General features: G+C 53.0%; 1 protein-coding gene across 7 annotated transcripts; it reads right to left on the reverse strand.

Annotated features, from left to right (window-relative positions):
* Positions 1-398: 398 nt before the first annotated feature.
* Positions 399-20,733, reverse strand: HUWE1 (HECT, UBA and WWE domain containing E3 ubiquitin protein ligase 1). Of its 7 annotated transcripts, none has more exons than XM_070997545.1 (19): positions 20,593-20,733; positions 18,589-19,120; positions 18,032-18,271; positions 17,751-17,972; positions 17,364-17,635; positions 16,799-17,292; positions 11,219-16,335; positions 8,025-10,881; positions 7,483-7,959; positions 7,096-7,427; positions 5,927-7,039; positions 5,724-5,859; positions 3,036-5,657; positions 2,574-2,975; positions 2,319-2,507; positions 1,927-2,248; positions 1,692-1,857; positions 1,440-1,630; positions 399-1,315 (listed from the first exon to the last, which is right to left on the reverse strand). In XM_070997545.1, exons 2-19 carry the CDS (start codon positions 18,853-18,855, stop codon positions 1,213-1,215), a joined length of 15,522 nt encoding a protein of 5,173 aa, XP_070853646.1. In that variant the 5' UTR covers positions 18,856-19,120; positions 20,593-20,733; the 3' UTR covers positions 399-1,212. The 7 variants fall into 7 exon arrangements, with proteins under 7 accessions (XP_070853646.1, XP_070853645.1, XP_016942177.2 ...); XM_070997544.1 differs by having other exon boundaries at positions 8,025-10,899; XM_017086688.4 differs by having other exon boundaries at positions 16,799-17,295.
* Between the last annotated feature and the right edge of the window lie 341 nt (positions 20,734-21,074).

A 21,074-nucleotide genomic window follows, 5' to 3' on the forward strand; every position in this document is an offset into this window, starting at 1 on the left:
GGAGAAGTAATAGAGGGAGACAACAAATCATGTTAGGGATGTGCAAAATGTATAAAAATATTTGTATCGATAGTTTTGAATAAAAATAAATATTTATATCGATACTTTTGGAATAAAAATAAATATTTATATCGATATTTTTGGAATAAAAATAAATATTTGTATCGATAGTTTTGAATAAAAATAAATATTTATATCGTGATATCGCCAGAGATATCGATATACTTGTCAATAATCAACACGTCATCGATAGCCCGCTTTAGTATGAAACTATTTAAACTGGTTTTTAATCAACAGAACTGAAATAAATGCATTGCTTATTCAAATCATTTTATTTATAAAAATCAAATGCCGTATATTTCCTTCCTGATTCCAAATGTATTTTCCAACCATGACCATTAAGTGATTTCTGAAAATTTATTTTGATAAATGAGCTTACTCTTACTTTATTCCACATTCTTTAAGTTACATCTGCGGCTCATTATTCCAAAGGTAAACATAAAATGCATAACATAAGGACTTATTCTCTTACATCAAAATACTTTAATCCATTTAATTATTTTCCGCTGCCTTCCCTTTATCTTCGGTAAATCGACTTAAGTAAACAAGAAACCAAAGTGTATAATCTGTTTATGTGCATTTGCGTTCTATATACTACGTTTAATCCTTTGCTATTCGGTTTCGTGTTTAGTTAAATAAAAAATATGTCAAATCGTGTATATTCTTTTATGTAAACCTTTCTGTTTTTAATGAAAATGTGCAAAACGACAGGGATAGATTTCGAAACAATATATTGTAGAATCGGTTACGCAGACAAATTTAAACCAAATATACTGTTTCGCGTTTGTATCAGTTTTTTCTTATATTTTTTTTCGTAGGTTTCCTTAGATTTTTCCGTTTTCTTTTGAAAATTTAAGAAAATATATATTGTATATATATAGGCGCGAAAATTAATAATTAATTCAACATTTTTATATATACTATATAACTATATGTACTGTGTATGTATGCAGTTTCGGTCGCCGCTATCGCAAATTTGCAGTGGCTGTTCTGTTCTGTTCAAATCAATTATGCATTTCTCGTCGTGTCGCCCGTGGATGGGGCGTACTAGGAATAGTGTTGCGTCCATGGGTCCCTGGGTCCTGGTTGCTTGTTAGCTGGCTTGGTTGGTTGCCTGGCTGGGTGGCTGGCCTAGCTGCCGCAGGTGACTCTTTAGGCAAAGCCAAAGCCCTCGGAGCACTCGTGTATGGCCTTCAGCAAGCAGCTCCGCAGTTTGTCGTATGACTTGTACATGGGCAGATCCAGTTGGTTGAAGCTGCAATCGAGGGATAAATAGTGTTAATAATAATAAGTTATATCTTTATAAAGCTAACTTAAGATTAAAATCTTATATTTCCACCACGTAATAAAACCAAAATACCCCCAAAATCCATACTCACCAGGTGTGCGCACAGGGCAATCGATCAGTGGATCGATCGTCCCGATGGATTTGGAACTTCTGAATTCCATTCATGCCCTCAAGGGAACCGAATCCCTGCAGCGGCACCTTCGATGTGCCCGTGACGAACTGCAGGAACTTGGCCCGGTCTGCTTGGTCGAAACTGCGCAATGCGCGCCAGAACCATTGAATCTGATGGATGGAAAATCACAGTTTAGAGCGGGATGGCATAAGGTAAACATATAGATCTCACCTGGGCCGATTTGGAGGTGTACTTGTGGTACTCGGTGTTCGCCTTTAGATCTTCAATGTCAATATCCGGCAGACCGGATATGAGAAGTTCCAGTTCCTGTTCGTTGAATATCGAAATTAAATGCTTTGGAATAATGTCGTAGAAGCCCTCGAGGAATGCGTCCAATCTGTTGGGGGAAGCAATGAGACTCCATGTCATGACCAGGAACAAAATGATTATGCCTGTATATACTCACTGCTGTCGGATGGAGCCGCTCATCTTGAGCTGGCACACCAGCTGCACATACTCGAACTTGTTCTCCTCGGTGACGGCGGTGTCGCGTCCGTTTGGCTTGAGATCACGGATCTGGGTGACACCGAACTCCTGCACCTCCGTGGAGAAGGTCAGCTCGTAGCCCAGCGTAGAGATATCGTTCTTCATGAGATAGTCGAGTCCCTTGTAGAACTCGTAGTCCTGCGACTCCATGTCCGTGTGCTTCACCTGTTTGCCCAGGATGTGCTTGTAGAAGGACCGGGTGAAGTAGCACTCTAGCAGCTTATTGTCGTGCACGGCCTTGGCTGTTAAGATGCAATTAAAATGGGTTATCAAACACGCTAAACCGGGAAGAGAATCTCTGAGCAGCCTTACCAATTACGCGGCCGACGAACTTGAAGTAGCTCAGGTGATTCGGATTAGCATGGCTGGAGGGATTGATCATGTAGGTGACGCGATCGCCCGGCGATACGCAGAACAAGGCATACATGGGATTGAAGATCTCGCGCGATATGATCACATACCATTCGCGCAGCAGGCCGCCAGCATCCTGGCCTTCCTCATCTGCGAAATAGTAGGGAAAAGTGTGAATTAACCAAGGAAGCAATAGAATTTGCAGCTTAGACTCACCCTCGAAGACGATGTAGAAGCGGTTCTTCCACTCCTCCGGTCCCAGGCGGTACAAGACGCGGAACGAATCCTCAAAGACGGTCACGCGACGCACACTGACCGTGTGCTCCTCGCGCCGTATGCCCTCGTCCAGGCGCTCCAGCTCCGTTTGGAAGTACTTCCGCTTGACGTCAAAGTCCAGGATGCGCGTGTGGTCCACCAGCACGGCAAACGGTCCGTCCGAGAGATGTGTGGGCGACTGGCGCAGGATTTGGTTGAGCACGGTGCGATGCTTCTCGGCAAACTGGAGGAACTTCTGGCGGTCCTGCCTCAGCTGCGCCTCGTGGGCACTCATCGCTGTGTTGGCGGAGCTGCTAGCCGCCAGCGGTGTGTTTGTGGAGGCGTCTTGCATGCGCGGCTCATCTAATAATAATTAAGTAATATAAGTTAATATAAGTATAAGGTTTCCAGCCACAAACTCACCTTCAAAACTGGCCGAACTGAGGGTGTTGGCGCTGCTTGTGTCATCCATCGAAGGACTATGCTCCTGGGCAGATGACGCTGCTGCGGCTCCCAATCCTCCTCCTCCTCCTCCTCCTCCACCTCCACCGCCGACAGCTGCCCGCAGTAAGGAGCCCACGAATCCAGCCAGGGAGCCGCGACCCGACTTCTTGGCAGCGTGGATGAGGAAGAAGGCCTCCACGGTGGGCTGCAGCACTAGGACGGCGAACTCGTCCTTGGACTCCTCCAGCGCCACCAGGCACTCGCTGAGCGTGTGCCACAGCACGTCCAAGCAGAGGATCTGACTGAGAGTGGGTTTGGTCGACTTGCCAGCGCTCGCCGGTAGATGACTGCCAGCTCCGGACGAAGCCCTTGGCTCATCATCATCGTCTTCCTCGTCCTCATCGCCATCGTGGATGGTCTGATTGGTTTCCATGGGTGGAGGCGGAGAGATGGTGCTGGCCGATCCAGGAGCCATGTCCGAACTGCTGCCGCCGGAGGCCCCGCCATCGCCCTCAATGTCGATGATGTCGTCATCGTTGTCGCCGACAGCACCAGCACCGACACCACCGCCCGTGGACTGTCCATTTTGTGCCTCATACATATCGCGCACCTGCATGAAGATCTTCAGGGTGCGCAGGAAGTACGGCTGGGCGGAGGAGTTGGACATGAGCTTCTTCATCGACGGCAGCTGCAGCTCGCAGGTGGGCTTGGCGTTCTTTGGCGCCGAAATGATCACATGCTCGGCGGTGAAGCGATCCTGCATGATGCCCTCGTGGACGGCCAAGTTGGGCAGGAGACTGGCTCCCGACACAGTGGGCACATAGCTGCCAGCTGTTGCTCCCGCTGCCCCCGACGTGGAGGCAGCCTGTGAGGTCACTGAGCCGGCCACTCCGTGATGGATGTTATACATGCGAATCTCGTTGAGCAGCATCTGTATGGCTTGACGCACCTCCTCGGCCAATCCCAAAATGGCAGCTGTCAAGTACTGGATGAAAATGGCATTGGATGCCTGCGAGCACTGGGTTAGATTCACAATCAACTTGGCCACGTTGTCCAGGCCCTCGGTGGTGCCACACTGGTGGGTCAGCACCTCGATGACCAGCTGCAGTTGCGAAAAGTTCTTCGAGTAGATCTTGCGACGTGGCTTCGACGGGGCCACTGGCAGGGCCACACTTAAAGTTGGCAACTGGGTTCGCTTTGCCCCTACATTGCTATCACCGGAGGCCGGATTTCCGCTGGCCGGAGTGGCTTGCTCCTCGCTGTTGGCCGCCAGGCCGTCACCGATCTCTGCGGCATTGGACTGAGAATTCTCAGCTGATGCCGCCGCTGCTGCTGCCGCGGCCTGACCAATGGGTATCAGGGTGGGCATTTGATCGCTTAACGGCAGCTGTTCTTCCTCCTTGGGCAGCTCGGTGCTAAGCGAGGCGAGCAGCTTGACCAGCATGTCGGTGAGATGTGGTGACCGGCATATAACCTTGTAGGGCAGCATTTCCAGCAACTGGCCGAAGGGCGATTCGCTGAACGAGAGGAAGTCGGCGGTATTCGTCTGCCATTCCCAAGCCGGCTGCGAGGTGAGTGGAAACTGGGCCACATTGGCCAATCGCACCTTGGTCTGTCGATCGATGTTCAGGACAACATCCCAGAAGTTCTTGGCATTGGTTTGGTACGGCACCGAGTGCTGACTGAGGCTGCCGGTGGACACCTTGGCCGTGGCAGCCGCCTTGGCAGCAGCCGCCTTCGATGTGGAGGGGGCCTCGTCCAGGGGCGTGGCGGGTTTGGGGGCAGGATGATCGTCGAGGATGCCGCGCAGTCGATTGGCCACCTGGTAGCGGCAGAAACGTGAGCGGAAGTCCAGGGTTCCACCCGGTGGTACTTCATCGACACCACGTCCTGTCAATCCACCGCTAGATGCAGTTCCTCCTCCTCCTGCTGTTGCTGCTCCTGCTCCAGCTGTGGGCGATGGCATGCCAAAGACCGAGCTCAGTATGCGCCTGGCCTTCACCTCGCGATTGAAGGGCACAAAGCTGGACGGATAGTGCTTGGCCAGCACGAACAGCAGATCCAGACAATTCCGCACTATCATCTGTGCCGCCTGGGGATTGATGCTGATGCTTCGGGCGCTGCCCTCGTACAGCCGATTGATGAGGAAGATGTTGCTCTTGTAGCCAAAGGCCGCGTCCACGCGCAGCTTTAGCCACTCCGGCTTGCCGCCCGCCTGACCTGCTCCAAAGTTCGCATTGTCCTCGTTGGTCTTCTGGACGATGCTGATCAGGGCGCTGATAATCCAGTCGCGGGTGGGCTCGTGGTGACACAGGTTGCGAATGACGCGATGCAGCCGCATGCTGTTCACCTTCTGGTCCTCGACGAACAGGAAAAGCAGGAGGGTGGCCAGCGAGTCCGGATCGAGCAGGATGTTCTCGTCCTCCATCATCAGAAGAGCCAGGGGTTTGCCCATGGTCGGGGCGTGATGTGCATGGGCATGGTGATGCACAATCGTGGTGTGCTGGTGGTGTTGCGGCTGGGCATTGCCACTGGCGTCATACCAAATGGAGCTGTGCCAGCGTGCCTCGTCCAGGCTCTGAAGCGTTGTCTGGAAACGCGCTGTAAGGTGGATAACATAGGATTAGGATTTATAATCTTCAAAATATAGCGAGTACGACTACTTACACAACGCATTGCTGGGCGGATGGGCGTCCATGCGGGCGCCATTGCGAGATTCCCAGTCGCGACGCAGGAACTGCGCCTCGGCAGCCAACTCGGGCGGCAAACTGGCTATCTGCGACTCCTCCATGTCGGTGAGTATCTATAGATTTTAACAGAACACAAACGATTAGTTCGAATTCCTGGGGGAAGCAAATCCCAAAACTCACCGCTTGGCGCAGATTCTCGGGCAGGTTTTGGAAGAAGGCAGCCGTGTCCACGGGATCCTCCGGATTGGCGGTCTGGGCCGCCTGACGCTGCTGCTCGATTCGCTGTTGCATCAGCACCTCAGACTGTATGTTTAGAGGCAGGGCGGCCAGGAACTCGGGATTCACCTCGACCAGCGAGTCGTGGGCAATTTGGATGGCATTCTGCTGCGCCCGCTGACGGATGCGCTGCATGCGCAGATGCTCCTGGATCACCTCCTCGCGCATCTCGCTGGGCAGAGCTGCCAGGAAGGAAGGATCCACGCCCTCGGGCACCTCCAGATCCCCGAGAGCTGCTCGCACCTCGGGACTCATGTCTGTTATGGTGGCTGTTGTTCCACTTGCTCCTCCAGTTGTTACTGTTGTTCCACCAGCGGCGGATTCTTCAGTTGTTGCCGGCGTTTGTGTACTGGCTGAGGCAGCTCCTACTCCTGCTCCGCCCGACTCCACTGGCGTTGGCCCTGCTGGAGCCTGTGGGTTTGGCGAAACAGATTCGCTGCTTTCTGGCGTCTGATCCGATTGGTTTGACTCGGTTACAGCCTCGCTGTTTGCTGCTGCTGCGGCTGCTGCCGCCGGAGCAGGTGACTCCTCCCTGGTCCCAACACCGACTGTGCCGGGCCACAGATCATCCTCGGTGAGCACAAACGGCGCCGCATCACTGGGCGGTGGCGGCGGCGGTGGTGGAAGCAATAGCTGATCCTCCTCCGGTTGCGAATCCTGCTGCTGCGGCAATATGCGGTCCAGTATGCGGGGCAGCGCGTCCACATCAACCTCCAGGGAAGGTGGCAAGGCAAAGTTTCTGTCCGGGCCAACAACATCCGGGGCTGTGACATTCAGCTGTTCCAGAGCCGCACTGGACATGGGCGTCGGCATGGAGACAAGCGTCGGAGCTGGCGTGGATGCGGATGAACTGTTCCGGCTGGAAATGGAGCTGTGTGCCTGAACGAGGCGCTGCAGACGGGCGGGTAGGTCGCGATTGGGCCGGGCGTTTATCAGCGCCGATCCCGAAGTGCGCGAGGAATTCGTGTGTCCACTGGACACTTGCAGACGACTGCGTACAGCCTGGCGATCGGCCAACTGGAAGAGCAGCAAGTGAGTTTAATTATGTAACTACAAAGCGATGATCAATTTACCTGTAACAGAAGCAGCTCCGCCTCGTCCAGACGCGAGTGGGGTCGCGATGGTCTTCCACTGGACGGCAGGAGTGGCACCGGCGGATGACGCTGATGCTGCAGCACCGGCACCGGCGCCGACGAAGCGGAGGAGTTCTGCTGCGGCTGTGATTCGGCTCCATCGACCGAAGTCCCTGCTGTTGATGTGGCGCCTTGGCTATCCTGTTCGTTGGTCAGATCAATCTCCGCGTAGATGTTGAAGGGCAGCTGACTGTGCTGGCGCAAACCACCGCGCTGGCGGGGCGCCCGTGTGGTGGTCTGCGACTCCAGGGATCCACTACCGCCAAGGGACGCTGCAAGAAGGTGATTAAATACATTTGTATTTCACAAGTTAAGACAACTACTCACAGTTTGTAAAGGAGCTAATGGTTCCCGTTGGCGTGGCCGTGGAGTCGCCAGTGGCACTGGCACTGGCTCCAGTCACGCTACTAGGACCAAAGCTCGAGGGAATCAGTACGGGGATCGAGCTGCGTCGAGTGCCTCCCGTGGCAGAGGCTGCCACCGGGGGAACCACCATGCTGCTGCTGTTTCCTGAGCCCGCGGCAACGGCATTCGCCAGTAAACTGGACGCAATGGAGGCCGTCGCTGTGGGGGCCGCTGTGTTCGAACCCGCCGTTATGATGGAGTTCGCCGGTGCTCCGGCCGAGGCCGATGTTGTCGAGTTGGTGGCACTCGGGCGGGTGGCTTCCTCCTGCTTGCGCTGCTGATGCGTCGTCTTCAACTCCTTGATGAGATGCGGCAGCAGGAAGTGAGCGGCATACAGGCAGGCGTCAGTCTGGCTCTCCATATCCAAGAGCGTGGCCTCCTCCAGCCACCAATGAAGAGCTGGGATGATTGGTGAGCAGAAACATTAGGGATTTTATTCAAAGTAGAACCACTGAAATACTCACCATCCTGAGTGAAGGTCTCCATCTGGGTCTCTTCTGTGGGGTTCTGATGTGTTGGCATGCACACACAGTACTGCTGGTCCAGATAGAGCAAACGCCGCCGCACTCCGTTCGTGCAGAGCGTGGCATTCGGATGCTGCCCGGTGGTACCACCGTTTGCGTTGCCTCCGCTGACGCCGCCGCCGCCAGTGGCGGATCCTCCGCCACTAGCTCCTCCGCTGGTGCCGCCGCCGCCACTCACCGATGGTTGTTCGTCCAGCAAGTTGCTCATGTTCTGGCCACTGCCAGAGGCACCACCAGTGCGGTCCAGCTGTGACATAGTGGGCGTAAGGAAGGGGCTCACCTCGCCTCCATTGGCGTTGCCACCAGCAGCTGCTCCGCTACCCGAGGCACCACCGAGGCCAGAACCGCCAGACACTCCAATGAAATTGAAGTCCGGTGCCATCCAAGAGCCCGATGAGGGACGCAGGGCGGCAGAGGCGATGGCTCCTATGCTGGCTGTTGTTCCGCCCGTCGAGGAGCCTCTGCCGGATCCGCCGGCCGATCCAGAGACGCCTGAACCGTTTCCACCACCACCATTGCCGCCATTTACATCAATGTCCAGGGGTTGGGCAATGGAGCTGTTCATCCGCACGCGGAATCCAACCGGTGGTGTGGGCATCAAGCCGCTGCCCAAAAATTGGTACGGATAGGACTCCGATTGGGCAGTCGCTGGACCGCCAATCGGATCGACATCAGGATCTCCATCGGGATCAGCATCCACGTCGTCGTCCTCGTCGTCTACCTCGTCATCGGGATTGGGACGATTGGCGGAGTTATCGCCCGAGGCGTTGACTGCTGCACTGCGTCTTGGACGATTGTTGGAGGACACTAGGGCTAAGGCGATGTCTATTTGGTTCTCCAACTCCGATTCCATGACACTCAGGCCCTCCTCGCGATCCTCATCGTCGTTGTCCTCGTCATCATCATCGTCGTCGTCCACATCATCCTCATCCTCGTCATCGTCATCGTCGTTATCCACATCCGCGTCGTTGGACGCCGTCTCCGAGGATTCAGGCTCATAGATGTGATCAAAGACCTCGATGAATTGGCGCGGTCGTTCCTCATCCACATCCGTTTCGCTGTGCTCGTCAACATCCTCATCCGGAGCGTCGTCATCCTCATCTTCGTCCTCCTCATTGCGCTCATCATTCTCCGTGGAGGCATCCGAATCCGATTCGGAGGTGCTGACATCGCCTAGCAGCGAGGCGTTCAAATCGCGTGCACCACTTGGCGCTCCCGTATCCGAAGATGTGGAAGCGCCATCACTGCCGCCGCCGCCGCCGATTCCATTGTCATTCACAACACCTGCGTTGGAACCGCTGCCACCGCCGCTATTGCCTCCGCCACCCACATCCACATCAGGATTGGTGCGCAGGCGAGGATCTCCGCTGCCCGAATTGTTGCCCGAGCTGGCCGATCCAGCTGTGGCGTTGCCTCCGTTTTGCTGACCGGATGAGCCGGCTCCAGCGGATCCACTGCCCGATCCGGCGCCACCGCCACTTCGCGAGGCCAGGCGTAGCCCCTCACTTTGCAGGAAGTCGTCCCACAGTTGATCGAAGTTAAGCACTGGCCGCACTGGGCCACCGCCAGTCGAGGATTGTCCGGCTGCCGATGAACCAGAGCTCACGTTGGGCGGGGGATCGTTGGTATCGCCACCATTGCTGCGCTCCTCGACCACATCGATAACGGCTGCAGTGCCTCCACTAGATCCAGATCCAGAGACGCCTCCTCCTCCGACACCGCCCGCTCCCGCACCACTGCCGCCCACTCCGCCAGAGCCCGGAGCAGCCGAGTCCTCAGAGTCCACGGCCATCTCGTCCGAGTTGAAGATGAACTCGAAGGCATGTCGCCGGTCCGACAGCACATTACGTATGATGTCGCGCAGCACATGCTCGCCACCCATCGCATTGGAGCGCTCTACAGCGGCACTCACCGCAGTCCGTGCCGCCAGGCGAGGATATAGTCGTCGGTTGATGATCGTCCCGTAGGTGTTGCCCGCACCCGGTCCGGTTCCACTGCCACCACCGGCGGCGTTGTTGCCATTACCAGTACCATTCGCTCCGCCAGCTCCGCCGCTGCCGAAGAGGATCCTCTTCGAGCCCAGCGTTGTGGTGGAAACACTGAATCTGAGCAGTATCTCCATTGGTCGCAGGATGGCCGCCAATGTGCTGAGCGTATTGTGATTGGACAGATCCTTGTACTGGGCCACCTTCGTCAGGTAGGTCATCACGCCCTGGCGCAGGAGAACACGGTACATGTTGTTGCGGTGCATGTGCACCTTGTCGTACAGCATGGGCGACTCAATGAGGTTGGGGAACAGGCTCATCAGAACCTGCAGTCGCGTGTGCTTCTCGGCGGAGTCCGGCTGGGCCAGAGCTCTGGCCACTGCCGCGTGCAGCTCTTCGGCCACATGGACCTGGACTCCGGGCTGCTGGTAACAGTCCGACAATGAGCAGACCAGCACCCGGGTCATGGTGCTGACTTCGGGCACATGATGTCTCTGGGTTATGGGCAGGAATCGATCGAGGAGCACGCCCAGGAAGGTCTGCTGCGGTGCCGAGATCAGGGGACTGTCCGCCGGTGTGTAAACGTGGGACAAAAGGACGCGCGGCACCAGGGACTGGTAGGCCCGGGTGGAGTCCGCCAGTAGTTTCAGCAGGGTTGCCCGCGAGATGGTCGGTTTGGCGTGGGTGTGTCCGCTGGTTGGGATGTGCCAGGTGCAGCAGCACGGCTCGAACTTTTCCGAGGCCTGGGCCTGGCCAGCAGCTGCTCCTCCTCCTGAGGATTGCTTCTTGCTGCTCACGGGTGCTGGGGTTTCCTGGAAGCGGAAATATAACTAATGGAATACAATTTAGTGAACAAAAGCTTCAAAACTCAAAAATTTCAGAGATTTTATAAGGTAGGTACTATCAAATATTTAAATAACTATTAACTAAATAACTTTGGAAACATCTTTATTTACTTTTTTAATAGTAAGGCCTGAATTTAAGTTATAATTGGTTTAAGTAGTTTAAATAAATATCGCTGTTCCTTGATTCCTTGATTTTTGGTATACCGCTTTATATATTATATGTAGATAAAAACAACCAAAGTTCCATCTTATCGAGCGATGAGAGTAATACATATAAAACTGATAGCTTCAGAACCACACTCACCTCGTCATCGTGGCATCCCTGGCTCGTGCCTGGTGGCTGATCCGGCTGCAGCAGCTCGGCGGCTCCCTGTCCACGATCCGAAGATCCAGTGCCGCCATAGTGCCAGCAGGGCTGCACTAGTCCGTGCAGCAGATCCTTGAGCACGGCCACCGACGACTGCACTTGTGGATCATCCTTGAGCTCATCCTTGGCCGCTGGCGGCGGCGTCGGTGTCTGGGAATGGGGTGTGGCCCCGCCGGCCGCCGCCGTCGGTTGCTGGCCAAACTTGGACTTGACCATGACACGGGCATCGTCCGCCATCGCCGTGCTGTTCGTGTTCAGCATATACTCGCCCTTGAGCATCTCCTTGGCGGCGGCCACAAAGATCTGCGGGTTACGCGACACGGCCGACGACACTTGTGTCAGCACGAAGATTAGGTCGCGATGACCCACGGGCACAATGCCAGCTGCCCGCATGCCCAGTACTCGTTCCATTGCCTCCTGGAGCACAGGCGGAGCCTCGAGCACATGGCGCAGGATAATGTTTGCATATGTGGGAAAGCCCATGAAACTGCAGGCCTGCTGCAGGTGCAACAGCATCCGTACTCCGCCTCGTCGGATAAACACCTGGGCGTTATCGTAGTTCCGGGTCAACCTCGCACAGAGACGCAGCAGCGAGAGCTTCGTCTCGTTGAGCATCAGATGCGACGGCTGCAGTAGGTCCACAATGCTGCCAATAATGCGGCCGCAATCGAACTTGCTCAGGCCCACTTGCTCTTCGTTGAGTATAATCTTCTGGGTGCGTTTGGGTATGGGCGGCGAGCCACCTGGCTGGGATTTCACCTTGGCAGCGGCTGCAGCGGCCGCGCTCTTTTGACGCGACTTGCTACGCGTTGTCATGGCGGCTAGCGGAGATCCGCCACTGGCACCGGTTCCACCATCTTCATTGGCTCCCTCCTCGTTGGAGTTTCCAGAGCTATCCTGCTGCGTCTGCGACTGCTGGCCATCGGTGACGCTGACTAGCTGGCGCAGGGAAATCAACTCATCGGAATGCACGGTTCCCGATCCGTCGGGTGAAGTGCGCACCACGCGATTCAACATATGCTCCACCTTGTGCAAGACCATCGGATTTTGCAGCGAGGTAATTGCCTCGCTGAGCTTTAGAGCCGGGCAAACGGGACGATGTGTGCCGGATGCCTCGCTAACCTGGGTCATGCAGTTCAGGCTCACGGTGCAGCGCTGTCGTCCAATGTTGATGTGCAGCCAGCGTTCACCGGCGGCGTAGGCATTCCGGATCAGCTCATTGTTGGCCTCCGAGTAGGCATTCCACTTGCCCGTGGAGGCGTCATACCAGCGCCACACATCGCTGCTCACCGCCCGCATGTTGGCCTTGCGCTGCAGGATGTGGCTAATGCTGTCGATGGCATCAATTAGATCCACTAGATTCTGCACCCAACGGGGAACTGTCGCCCGCTGCTGACCGTTATTCGAATCACTGGATTGCTCTAGCATCCACTGGCTCATGCAGTCCAGCAGCTTGACCAGCGACACCATGGCATCCTGGGCGGTTATCGCCTCAACCAACGGCCGGTGCATATCACTGTAGTTCTCCTCGAGAAGCAGCGTCGATGTCTTGAGACGCACAAACAGTCGAGTGGCCGTCATTCCGGTCAGACACTCCTCCAGGCGGTTAGCCTTCGATCCGGTTGACTTGGATGGTTCAAACAGCTGTAATGTGAAGACCACCCACTGGATGATGTTGCGCACAAAGTTGGTGACAAACACCTGCTTGTTCAGGTGATTGTGGCGTCTGTACAGCACGGCTATCAGGTCCGCGGCACTGTTGACCGTATCCGGTATTGCCTCCATGAACTCGAAGGCCCTTGAGATGGCTTCGTCGCAGAATCGATCGAAGATAAGCGGCGGCATCAGCTTTAGGTGTTTGTAGTCATAGCTGGAGTTCGCCGAAGCGGAGGATTTGCTTTGCGTCGACTCTCCATCAGCCGGCAGATCCATGTCAATGTCCATTGTGGAGGCCGATGGTGGTGGAGGCGGCGGAGGAGCAGAGCCGCCTGACTGCCCACCAGTCGTGGACAGGGCACTGGCTTCCGGGTTGTTAAGCAGGTAATCGGTGGCCTCCTCCAGGGAGGCATTTGTCCTCAATGCCTCGATCACATGGTAGTGCATAAAGCCCATGTCAGTCAGAGTCTTGATGTGATCCGCATTCAGACCATCGTCCGTGCTCCGGATGTACAGGTTCTCAAACTTTATCTCCTTCATCCGCGTGTGATAGCGGTCCAGCAGGGTCTGGTGTGACTTGATCAGGTGCTTCAGAATCAGGATCATGGTCTCGAACATGCTCGGCCCGTAGTTCGGAATCGGGCGTCGTGCCCAGATTCTGCGCAGTGCTTGCATGGCCAGCTGGTGGATGTGTATTAGGTAGAAGACCGGCTCAAATGGTACCGAATCGGGCAGATAATTAAGCCGTGGGCTCATGGTGTACGGCGAGTCCAACATGGCTCGGGGATTCACCATCTTCTCGAGCAGCTGCAGCCAGGCGTCGAGGAACTCACCAGTGCCCTCCGGACAATCACGCTTGTCATCATCGTGGGACTGCATCAGATCCTCCATCGAGGCCCACTGATCGAAGTCGAACTTCTGGGAAACATTGTCCAGCGACAGGGCCCAGTAGAACATCTCAAAGAAGGCCTTCAGTCCGTTCTCAGCGCAGAATTGTGATATCATCAGGTGGAAGGCGCTGCGCTTGTCGTCGAACAGCATTGGGCCCGTGAATCCCACCGAGCAGATGAGGAAGGTGAGCTTAAGCTTCGGCACGGGCTTGGGCAGTATGCTTTCGTGACTAAATCCGTTCACCAGGATCGAACTGAGGATGCGTGCTATTTCGCGCGCCTCTGGCGTAGGAACTTTGTTGATATTACTGATCAAATCGTTGATGCGACGCTGCCGCGTCTGTGGCGATCCCACCGATAGCTTCACCAACGTGCCCAGCAGCTCGGCCAGTGCTCTGCCCAGGCGGGAACTGGCTGCCAGCAGAGATTTGATGTATCGGAACTGCTCCTCGGGTGTGTACTTTGTCCGGAATTCCGCCGCACGCTCTAGTTTCCTGGAAAGCTCAGCTTCGGTTAGGGGATCCGCGGTGCCAGCTGCTGCCGACATCTGGGCCGCAATCTCGTCCCAGATGAGATCCGGATGCTGGGTGGGCTCATCAGAGCACAGATTCAGCAGAATAGTGCTCTCCCACACTAGCGAAATGTATAGCTGAACGAGTTGCTGCAGCAGTTGGACTCCGGTCTCACGATTCACACCCCAGCGCTTGAGAAGAATGGCTCGCATGTCGTTGGAGGCGTTGCGACAGAGATGCACCAGCATCACCACATAGCCATGCACAAAGCTCATGTTGTGCAGTATGGGCGTGTACTCGGCGTTGGCGAAGCCATCCTCCAGCCGCTGGCAGCAGACGAGCTCAGCCAGCAGGACACTGCCGCCGGGAAAGGTGAAGTGCTTGATCAGCGGCTTCAACTGAGCCACAATATCGGCCAGCTGCTTGAGCGCCACATCTAGCACTTTGGTTTCTTGCGCCTGGCTGAGTATGGCCTTGCAGACATTGGCCACCGCCTGTGAGGTGGTGGAAACTGGCGAATCCACCGGTAGATTGGGCAGCGACAGCAGCTGCAGGATGGGCTTTAGTCCCCCGTGGAGCACAAACTCGCGACAGTGATCGCCATTGGGACTGTTGCTGAATATCGCCTCAATGAACTTCATCACGTTGAGAATGTAGTCGATTAGTGGTATGGCCTCTCGTTCCGGTGGCGTCACCACTTTGACGGCCTGCGATGTGGCTGCTGGTGTTCCTGAACCTCCGGCTCCGGCTACACCTCCAGCCTGTTGTGTCCTTGGTGTAGTCGCTCCTCCACTTTGACCCGGAGTCGTGGGTTGCTGTTGCTGCTGCGAGGCCGAGCTCATTTCATCATCATCGTCGTCGTCATCGCCGCTGCTGTCGTTCGTATCAGCTGCACCCTGGAGCACGGAAGCCGATCCTCCCGAGCCAGCCACCATGACCATGGGCGAGGGTGTGGAGGCCACGTGATGGGAACCGCCATGGCTGCCGGAACCGGAGCCAGAGCCACTACTCTCCTTATTCGCCCGCCAGCAAATGAAACTGGGATCGGAACCAAGACGGACCAGCTCATTCAGGAGCCGGACAATCGCCTCCGTGGCATCGGTTCGCAAATACGGATGATGTTTGATTAGATCGTCCATGGCATTGCCCAAATTGGTAGCCGTATCGCCCAGCGGATCCGAAGAGCGGCGCCGACGCATGGCCACCAAGTAGTCCGGCGAAAGCAGCACCTTCAGCACCTTGTCGAACGGATCGTAGGAAAGGAACTCAAACAATCCGCGCTCATTTAAGCACAAGGCGGAAAATACATTGGGCAGGGATCCCAACACCTCTCGGGTGGCTGGCACATCCTTTTGGAGCAGCGCCTTTAGCATCACACTGGTGATGCCCAGATCCTGCAGCGAGGAGAGCAGCGACGGTTCGTTGAACACGTACACGGTGACCACATCGGTTGCCAGCAGGAACAGCGAGGGGCCGTAGTACTCCGCATTGGCTATGATATGGCGCAGCGACTGGGTGAGACTAGTCTCCATGATGTTGCGCATGTTGCTAAAGTGGGCATGATCCTGGATGCTCTTCTTCAGGAAGTTTAGCATCGACTTGAGCAGCGCCGCCCGCTGGGTGACGCAGGATGGCTTCTTCGGCGCCAGGCTGCTCGGCAGCTGCGAAGATAGCTCCGCCTTGCGCTCGGCCAATGGACGGGCGTAGTAACTGTTCGTGGGATACATGATGGCCGGCGGACGGGCGGCACTTCCATCTCTGTTGATTAGTCCTATGATCGGTCCGGATGCACCTGAAGCTCCTCCTCCGCCGCTGCCGCCAGCCAGGCTGCGTGCTCCTCCTATGTCCAGGAGTCCCGCTCCTGATCCAGATCCTCCACTATGCTCGTGGTAAGCTCTGTAGGCGCTGCTGCCGGCACCGGATACCCCGTCACTCGAATTCTCGCGACGCGGTGATCCACTGCCACTGGCCACGGAGGTATTCTCTCCGGCGCCGTCTGGAAAATTTAGGAAGAGTAACCAGAAAGAGGTTTATATAGCGTGTTTGCGCATTAAGGCAAGTAATTATCGTTAAAAGATAAAGTTTATCTATTAGGAAGAATTGTTAAGTTATGAGATACTACAGAACAGTAAAAATATGTAAGGGTTTTGATTAAAAATAGTGTCTTTCGATGAAATTTTATCTAGGAATGAGTATCTATCCTTTGCTTGTGTTGCTTAATATATTTGGGATTTTAGACCCCAGAGATTAGTCAAAAAAAAACATATTTCCTATACATATAGAATAACCAGAACATAGAAGATCTTTACATTAAAAGAGTTCCCTTTTCGATAAAATTCTAGCTAGGTACAAGTCGTTTGCATAAGTTGCTTGATATATTTAAAATTCAAGAACCGAGTTTGGTTATAAATAAAGGTATTCCCCTTCAAAGAATCCCCCTGACTTTTGTCACCACCCACCTTCCACATCCTCGTCGACTTGGTCCAGCGAGGTGTCCAGTTTGTGGTCGTCGCGCAGCGTCGACTCCTTAAGCGTGATGCCGATGTCGGCCAGTGCCTTGCAACAGCTCTTGATTTCCTTCTCCAGCCGGTCAATGAACACGTTGAGTCCATTGTTCTGATGGAACCGTGCGATATCTATATTGGTAATCAGGTCGATCACCCGCACCGCCCGCGTCACGAACGTGATGTGCTCGAGGTCGACTCCCGGCCAGCTGATGACGCAGAGGAGGGACTGCATCATGCCGCTCTTAACCAGCGCAGAGCCGCCCATTTCGTAGCTGGCCAGGTGGTACAGCAGCGAGAAGAGCGACGTGGCCAGGATGAGCGGGTAGCGCTCCGTGAGCCCATGAGTGGTTAAATTATCAATGCAGTCGCGCACTAGCAGCGGCAACGTCCCGCCCTGCCGCTCGGCTCCTGTATAGTGAACTATCTTCATAAGACGCGATCCGGCCCTGCTGCACGGAAAACAAGAAAAGACAAGCAATTATCGGGGGAACCAAAATCCAGACAACCAATCGCTTACCTTGGCACATTCGGATTGCGATCGAAGTGCAGCATGGAGGTGAGTGTGCGCAGCACTGCCGCCCGAATCTCCACGAGATGCACGTCCTCTTTGTCGATCAGCTCGCACAGCTCTTCGCCGAAGCCGGCATATAACACTTTGTCCGTGTTGTCCTGCAGGGCATTGGAGTAGATCAGTATGGAGACGGCCTGAAGGCGCGCCTGGACGAACTGGAGGCGCAGTTTGTAGTTGTTGAAGCCTGAGATCAAGCGCACCCGATGAGCAATGCGCATCTATGGGGGAAACAAGAAGTTGGGTTATTATGAGATATATAAGTCGCATGGGATTACATATATAAATATTGCATTTTGAACTTTTTAAGAAATAAGATGTAGCTGCTTCACACACCTTGATTGCCTCACTAGGCTTTGAGATCTGTCCGGCAATCGTCTTGATCACCTCGGGAGCTGACGCCGTGTGGCAGAGGTCCATCATGTCCGGGATTTCCAGCTGGGCGGCATGACCGTGCTCGTCCACATAGTCGATGCACAGCTGGTAGAGAAATTCCAGCTTTGGCTCGCCAATGCAGCAGTCCTTGAGCGACAGTCCGTAGTTTGGATCACCCCAGCGCTAAAACCAAACATTGTTCATAAAAATAAAAACAAGGCCAAGGGACAAACTTAACCCACCTCGGCTATATTGAAGAGCTTGACGATCAGTAGCTCCTTTTTCTCGAACGGCAGGCGGGGTATAAAGTTGCTGCGCTTGGAGAACATGTACAGCAGATTGAGGACGGCCAGGACGATGTCCATGTTCTGCGAAGAGAGCAGCACCGTCAGGTGCTCGATGGAGTTGTAAAGGTGCCGCGAGAAGGAGTGCTCAATCAGCAGTGTGGTGAAGTTAAGCACGTGCAGCAGCAGTGTGACATCCTGGGGAGGATAAACAGGGTAATATATAGAACAATATTTCACAGAATTTTTTAAAGGAGTTTAGAATGGGGTAGCAAAACAAATGCGTTGCCTTGCGATACTCGATATAAACTTTTATAAGAACTTTGAAATGTTATCAAATTTGATATAAAACTAGTTTTTGAGTAGAATTTTTAGATAGGATCTTTTGTCTTTACTTAAATCTTTGCAAGATTTGCCAATTTTTGTACATTTGAACTTTTACACTAGATGGAACCTTCGGGAAAATCAGGGACTTTTTCAGAGGTACACTGCGGAAAACTAACCGTTGTCCTTACCGTTTCCTGGAAATTGGTATCGCACTGCAACACGAACTCGTTGGCGTTGACATGGCGCGACGCCTCCTCTAGGATCTTGTCGAACCGGTCGAGGATCTCGATCCAATGGTACAGCTCGCACTTGCCATAGATCCACACATGGATGGTGTCGAGGAACTCGAGGAGCTCGGGCCGCGTTCGCCTCTTGGTCAGCTCGTCGATGAGCTCACGGCACTCGGCCGTCAGCTCCGAGGAGCCCTTCTTCAGCTTCACCGTGTCCACCTTCATTGCGGCAGTTGTTCCGGGAGCCTCTGCAGCCTCTGGAGCAGCAGGTGGCCACCACTGGCGGTGGTGGTGGTGGTGCTCCCCCTCCGCCTCCTCTGCCTCCTCCTCCTCTAACCGCCTCCTCCTCCTCCTTCGGTTGGCTGGGCTTCGGGTGGGCGGTTTGTATACAGATTGGGTGATTTAGGGGCAAACAGTCGTCGGGCGTCGATTGTTTATAGGTTGGGCATCCAGTTGCGGTTCAAAGGTATACGTCTGCGTGTTCAATAAACTGCAAGTGTATTTGGAAGGGTTACTTGTTGAGGTCAATTTTGTGAAAATGTATAAAATAAAACGCCAAAACAAAACTAAGTAAAAAAAAATAAAAAAAACATGCGTTTGTGGGCGCTTTGATTGAGAATAGTAATTTGGATTTTTGGGTTTTTCTTTCACTCTCTCTCGCGCTCTCTCTATCGTTTTCGTCCTTTTTATTTTCGCAAACTAACTGCACCTGTCAGCTGAGCGACCCCGACTTAGATTTCCGATTCAATTGTTGTGTTGCACTATTTTCTTTCACAAACAGACACCACACACACAAATACACACATTTCAAACCCCTGCAAACATTTTCTATCGCAAAAGACACACTTTACTGACTTTTAGAAGTTGGAAACGATCGTCTGCAAATTGCATTCAAAGTCTCTTATGAGGGACTTTAAGAAGTATCACTGGAGTCACTTCTGAAAGTGAAATGAAGAAGTGACATTCTAAGTGTCAAATTTTTTACGACAGAATTCACTTCCTGACAAACTATACAAAAGTGACTTTACCAACACCTTTTCCAATTGGAAAATGTTTAATAAGAAAACAGTCTTTCTTGTTTATGTCACTTTTACCATATAAACACAGTCCGTGGTCTTGCAAATCTCACTGACTTTCTATCTTTTCTTGAACTTCCAGCAGTGATTTGGAACATATTCTTCTCCCGCACAGATTTTGTTTTTGAAAATGTTTTCTATCCTGTTTTTTCCAGAAGTTACTATCAAAATTACTTGTCTATCTTGCCGATAGGCGATAGTTTTCTTATCCAATTGCTTGCAGGGACGCAACATGTTTGAGCGAAATGTCAAATGAGCGCCAAGCGCAGAAAGGTGCAAGGCGAAGAGAGTGAGAAAGGAGAGAGAGAGAGAGGGAGCGAAAAGGAGGAGAAGCAGAGGAGAAATGCGTAAGTCAAGGTTGGCACAACAACAAAACAGGAGACTGCAGCAAACTAAACTCCTTTTTTTCACCCAAATACACTCACAATACGCGTACGAAAAAAACACGCACTCTTTTTACGCCAATTTTCCCCTTAATTCACAATAAACAAGTGAATATGAGAAATGTACGCATGTATGTGTCTGCTGCTTCACCGAATTTTCATTATTGCAGCACTAACAACAACAACAAAAACTCTCTCTCTCTCTCCGCTGCATTTCTCCTTCCTTTCAGGGCTGTTTCAAGCTCAAACATGCTCGCTTTTTTTCACACGCGAAATTATAGCGTATTTAAAAAACTGAAGAAAAGTACCGTGGCTGTAATACAACACACAAAAAAAAGAAAGAGACCTACAAAAAGAAATTGCCACAGTCAGAACAGAAACAATGCAGTGGGTGAGCGATTGTCTGTGTGCGTGCGTGCGCGAGTGTGTGCAGGTTTGTGCCCGAACTGGCGTTGGTGTGCGTGTGTCTGTGCGTTCACGGAAATACGGCTGGCGATACTCACAATTATATTTAACTGCAGCATATTGCTGCTATTGTTATTTCGATCTAAAACGCTCTAGTTTCGGTAATTTAACAATCTCGGTTTTTGTGAAATGAAATTTCCACAGACAAAATGCAAGCAGAAACAATGTGACCACGCACCTCAAACGCTTCAATCCGCTCCAATCGGCTCTGCCTATCGATGGCTATCGATAGGCTCTGCATTTGTTATTTTTTAACAAAAGTGTTGAAAAAACTTTCATCAGGTTTTGAGGCAGATTAAAAAAAATGTAATATGGAATTAAATTTAAGTTAAAACTCGCAGCCGGTGACTTTCAGATGGAAGTGGCCTTCAGTGTATCGATAGTTACACTATAATATTAAATAAAATTTAAATTTAAATAAATATTGCACTTCGTCTTTTTAAACTTTCATTGAAAAATAAAAGGTACAAATTTAGGAAACAAAAAAATCGATAAGACATCGATATCTTTTTAATTTTTT

This window comes from Drosophila suzukii, chromosome X (genome assembly GCF_043229965.1).
Source record: "Drosophila suzukii chromosome X, CBGP_Dsuzu_IsoJpt1.0, whole genome shotgun sequence".
NCBI lineage: Eukaryota > Metazoa > Arthropoda > Insecta > Diptera > Drosophilidae > Drosophila > Drosophila suzukii.

Bases quoted from the DNA above. Each gene is read 5' to 3' on its own strand.
- HUWE1 (XM_017086684.4), bottom strand. From the start codon at position 18,855: ATGAAGGTGGACACGGTGAAGCTGAAGAAGGGCTCCTCGGAGCTGACG. The intron at 5,860-5,926 runs GTGAGTTTTGGG...TAAAATCTATAG, and splicing joins CCGAGAATCTGCGCCAAGCG to ATACTCACCGACATGGAGGA. The intron at 2,249-2,318 runs GTAAGGCTGCTC...GCATCTTAACAG, and splicing joins GTTCGTCGGCCGCGTAATTG to CCAAGGCCGTGCACGACAAT.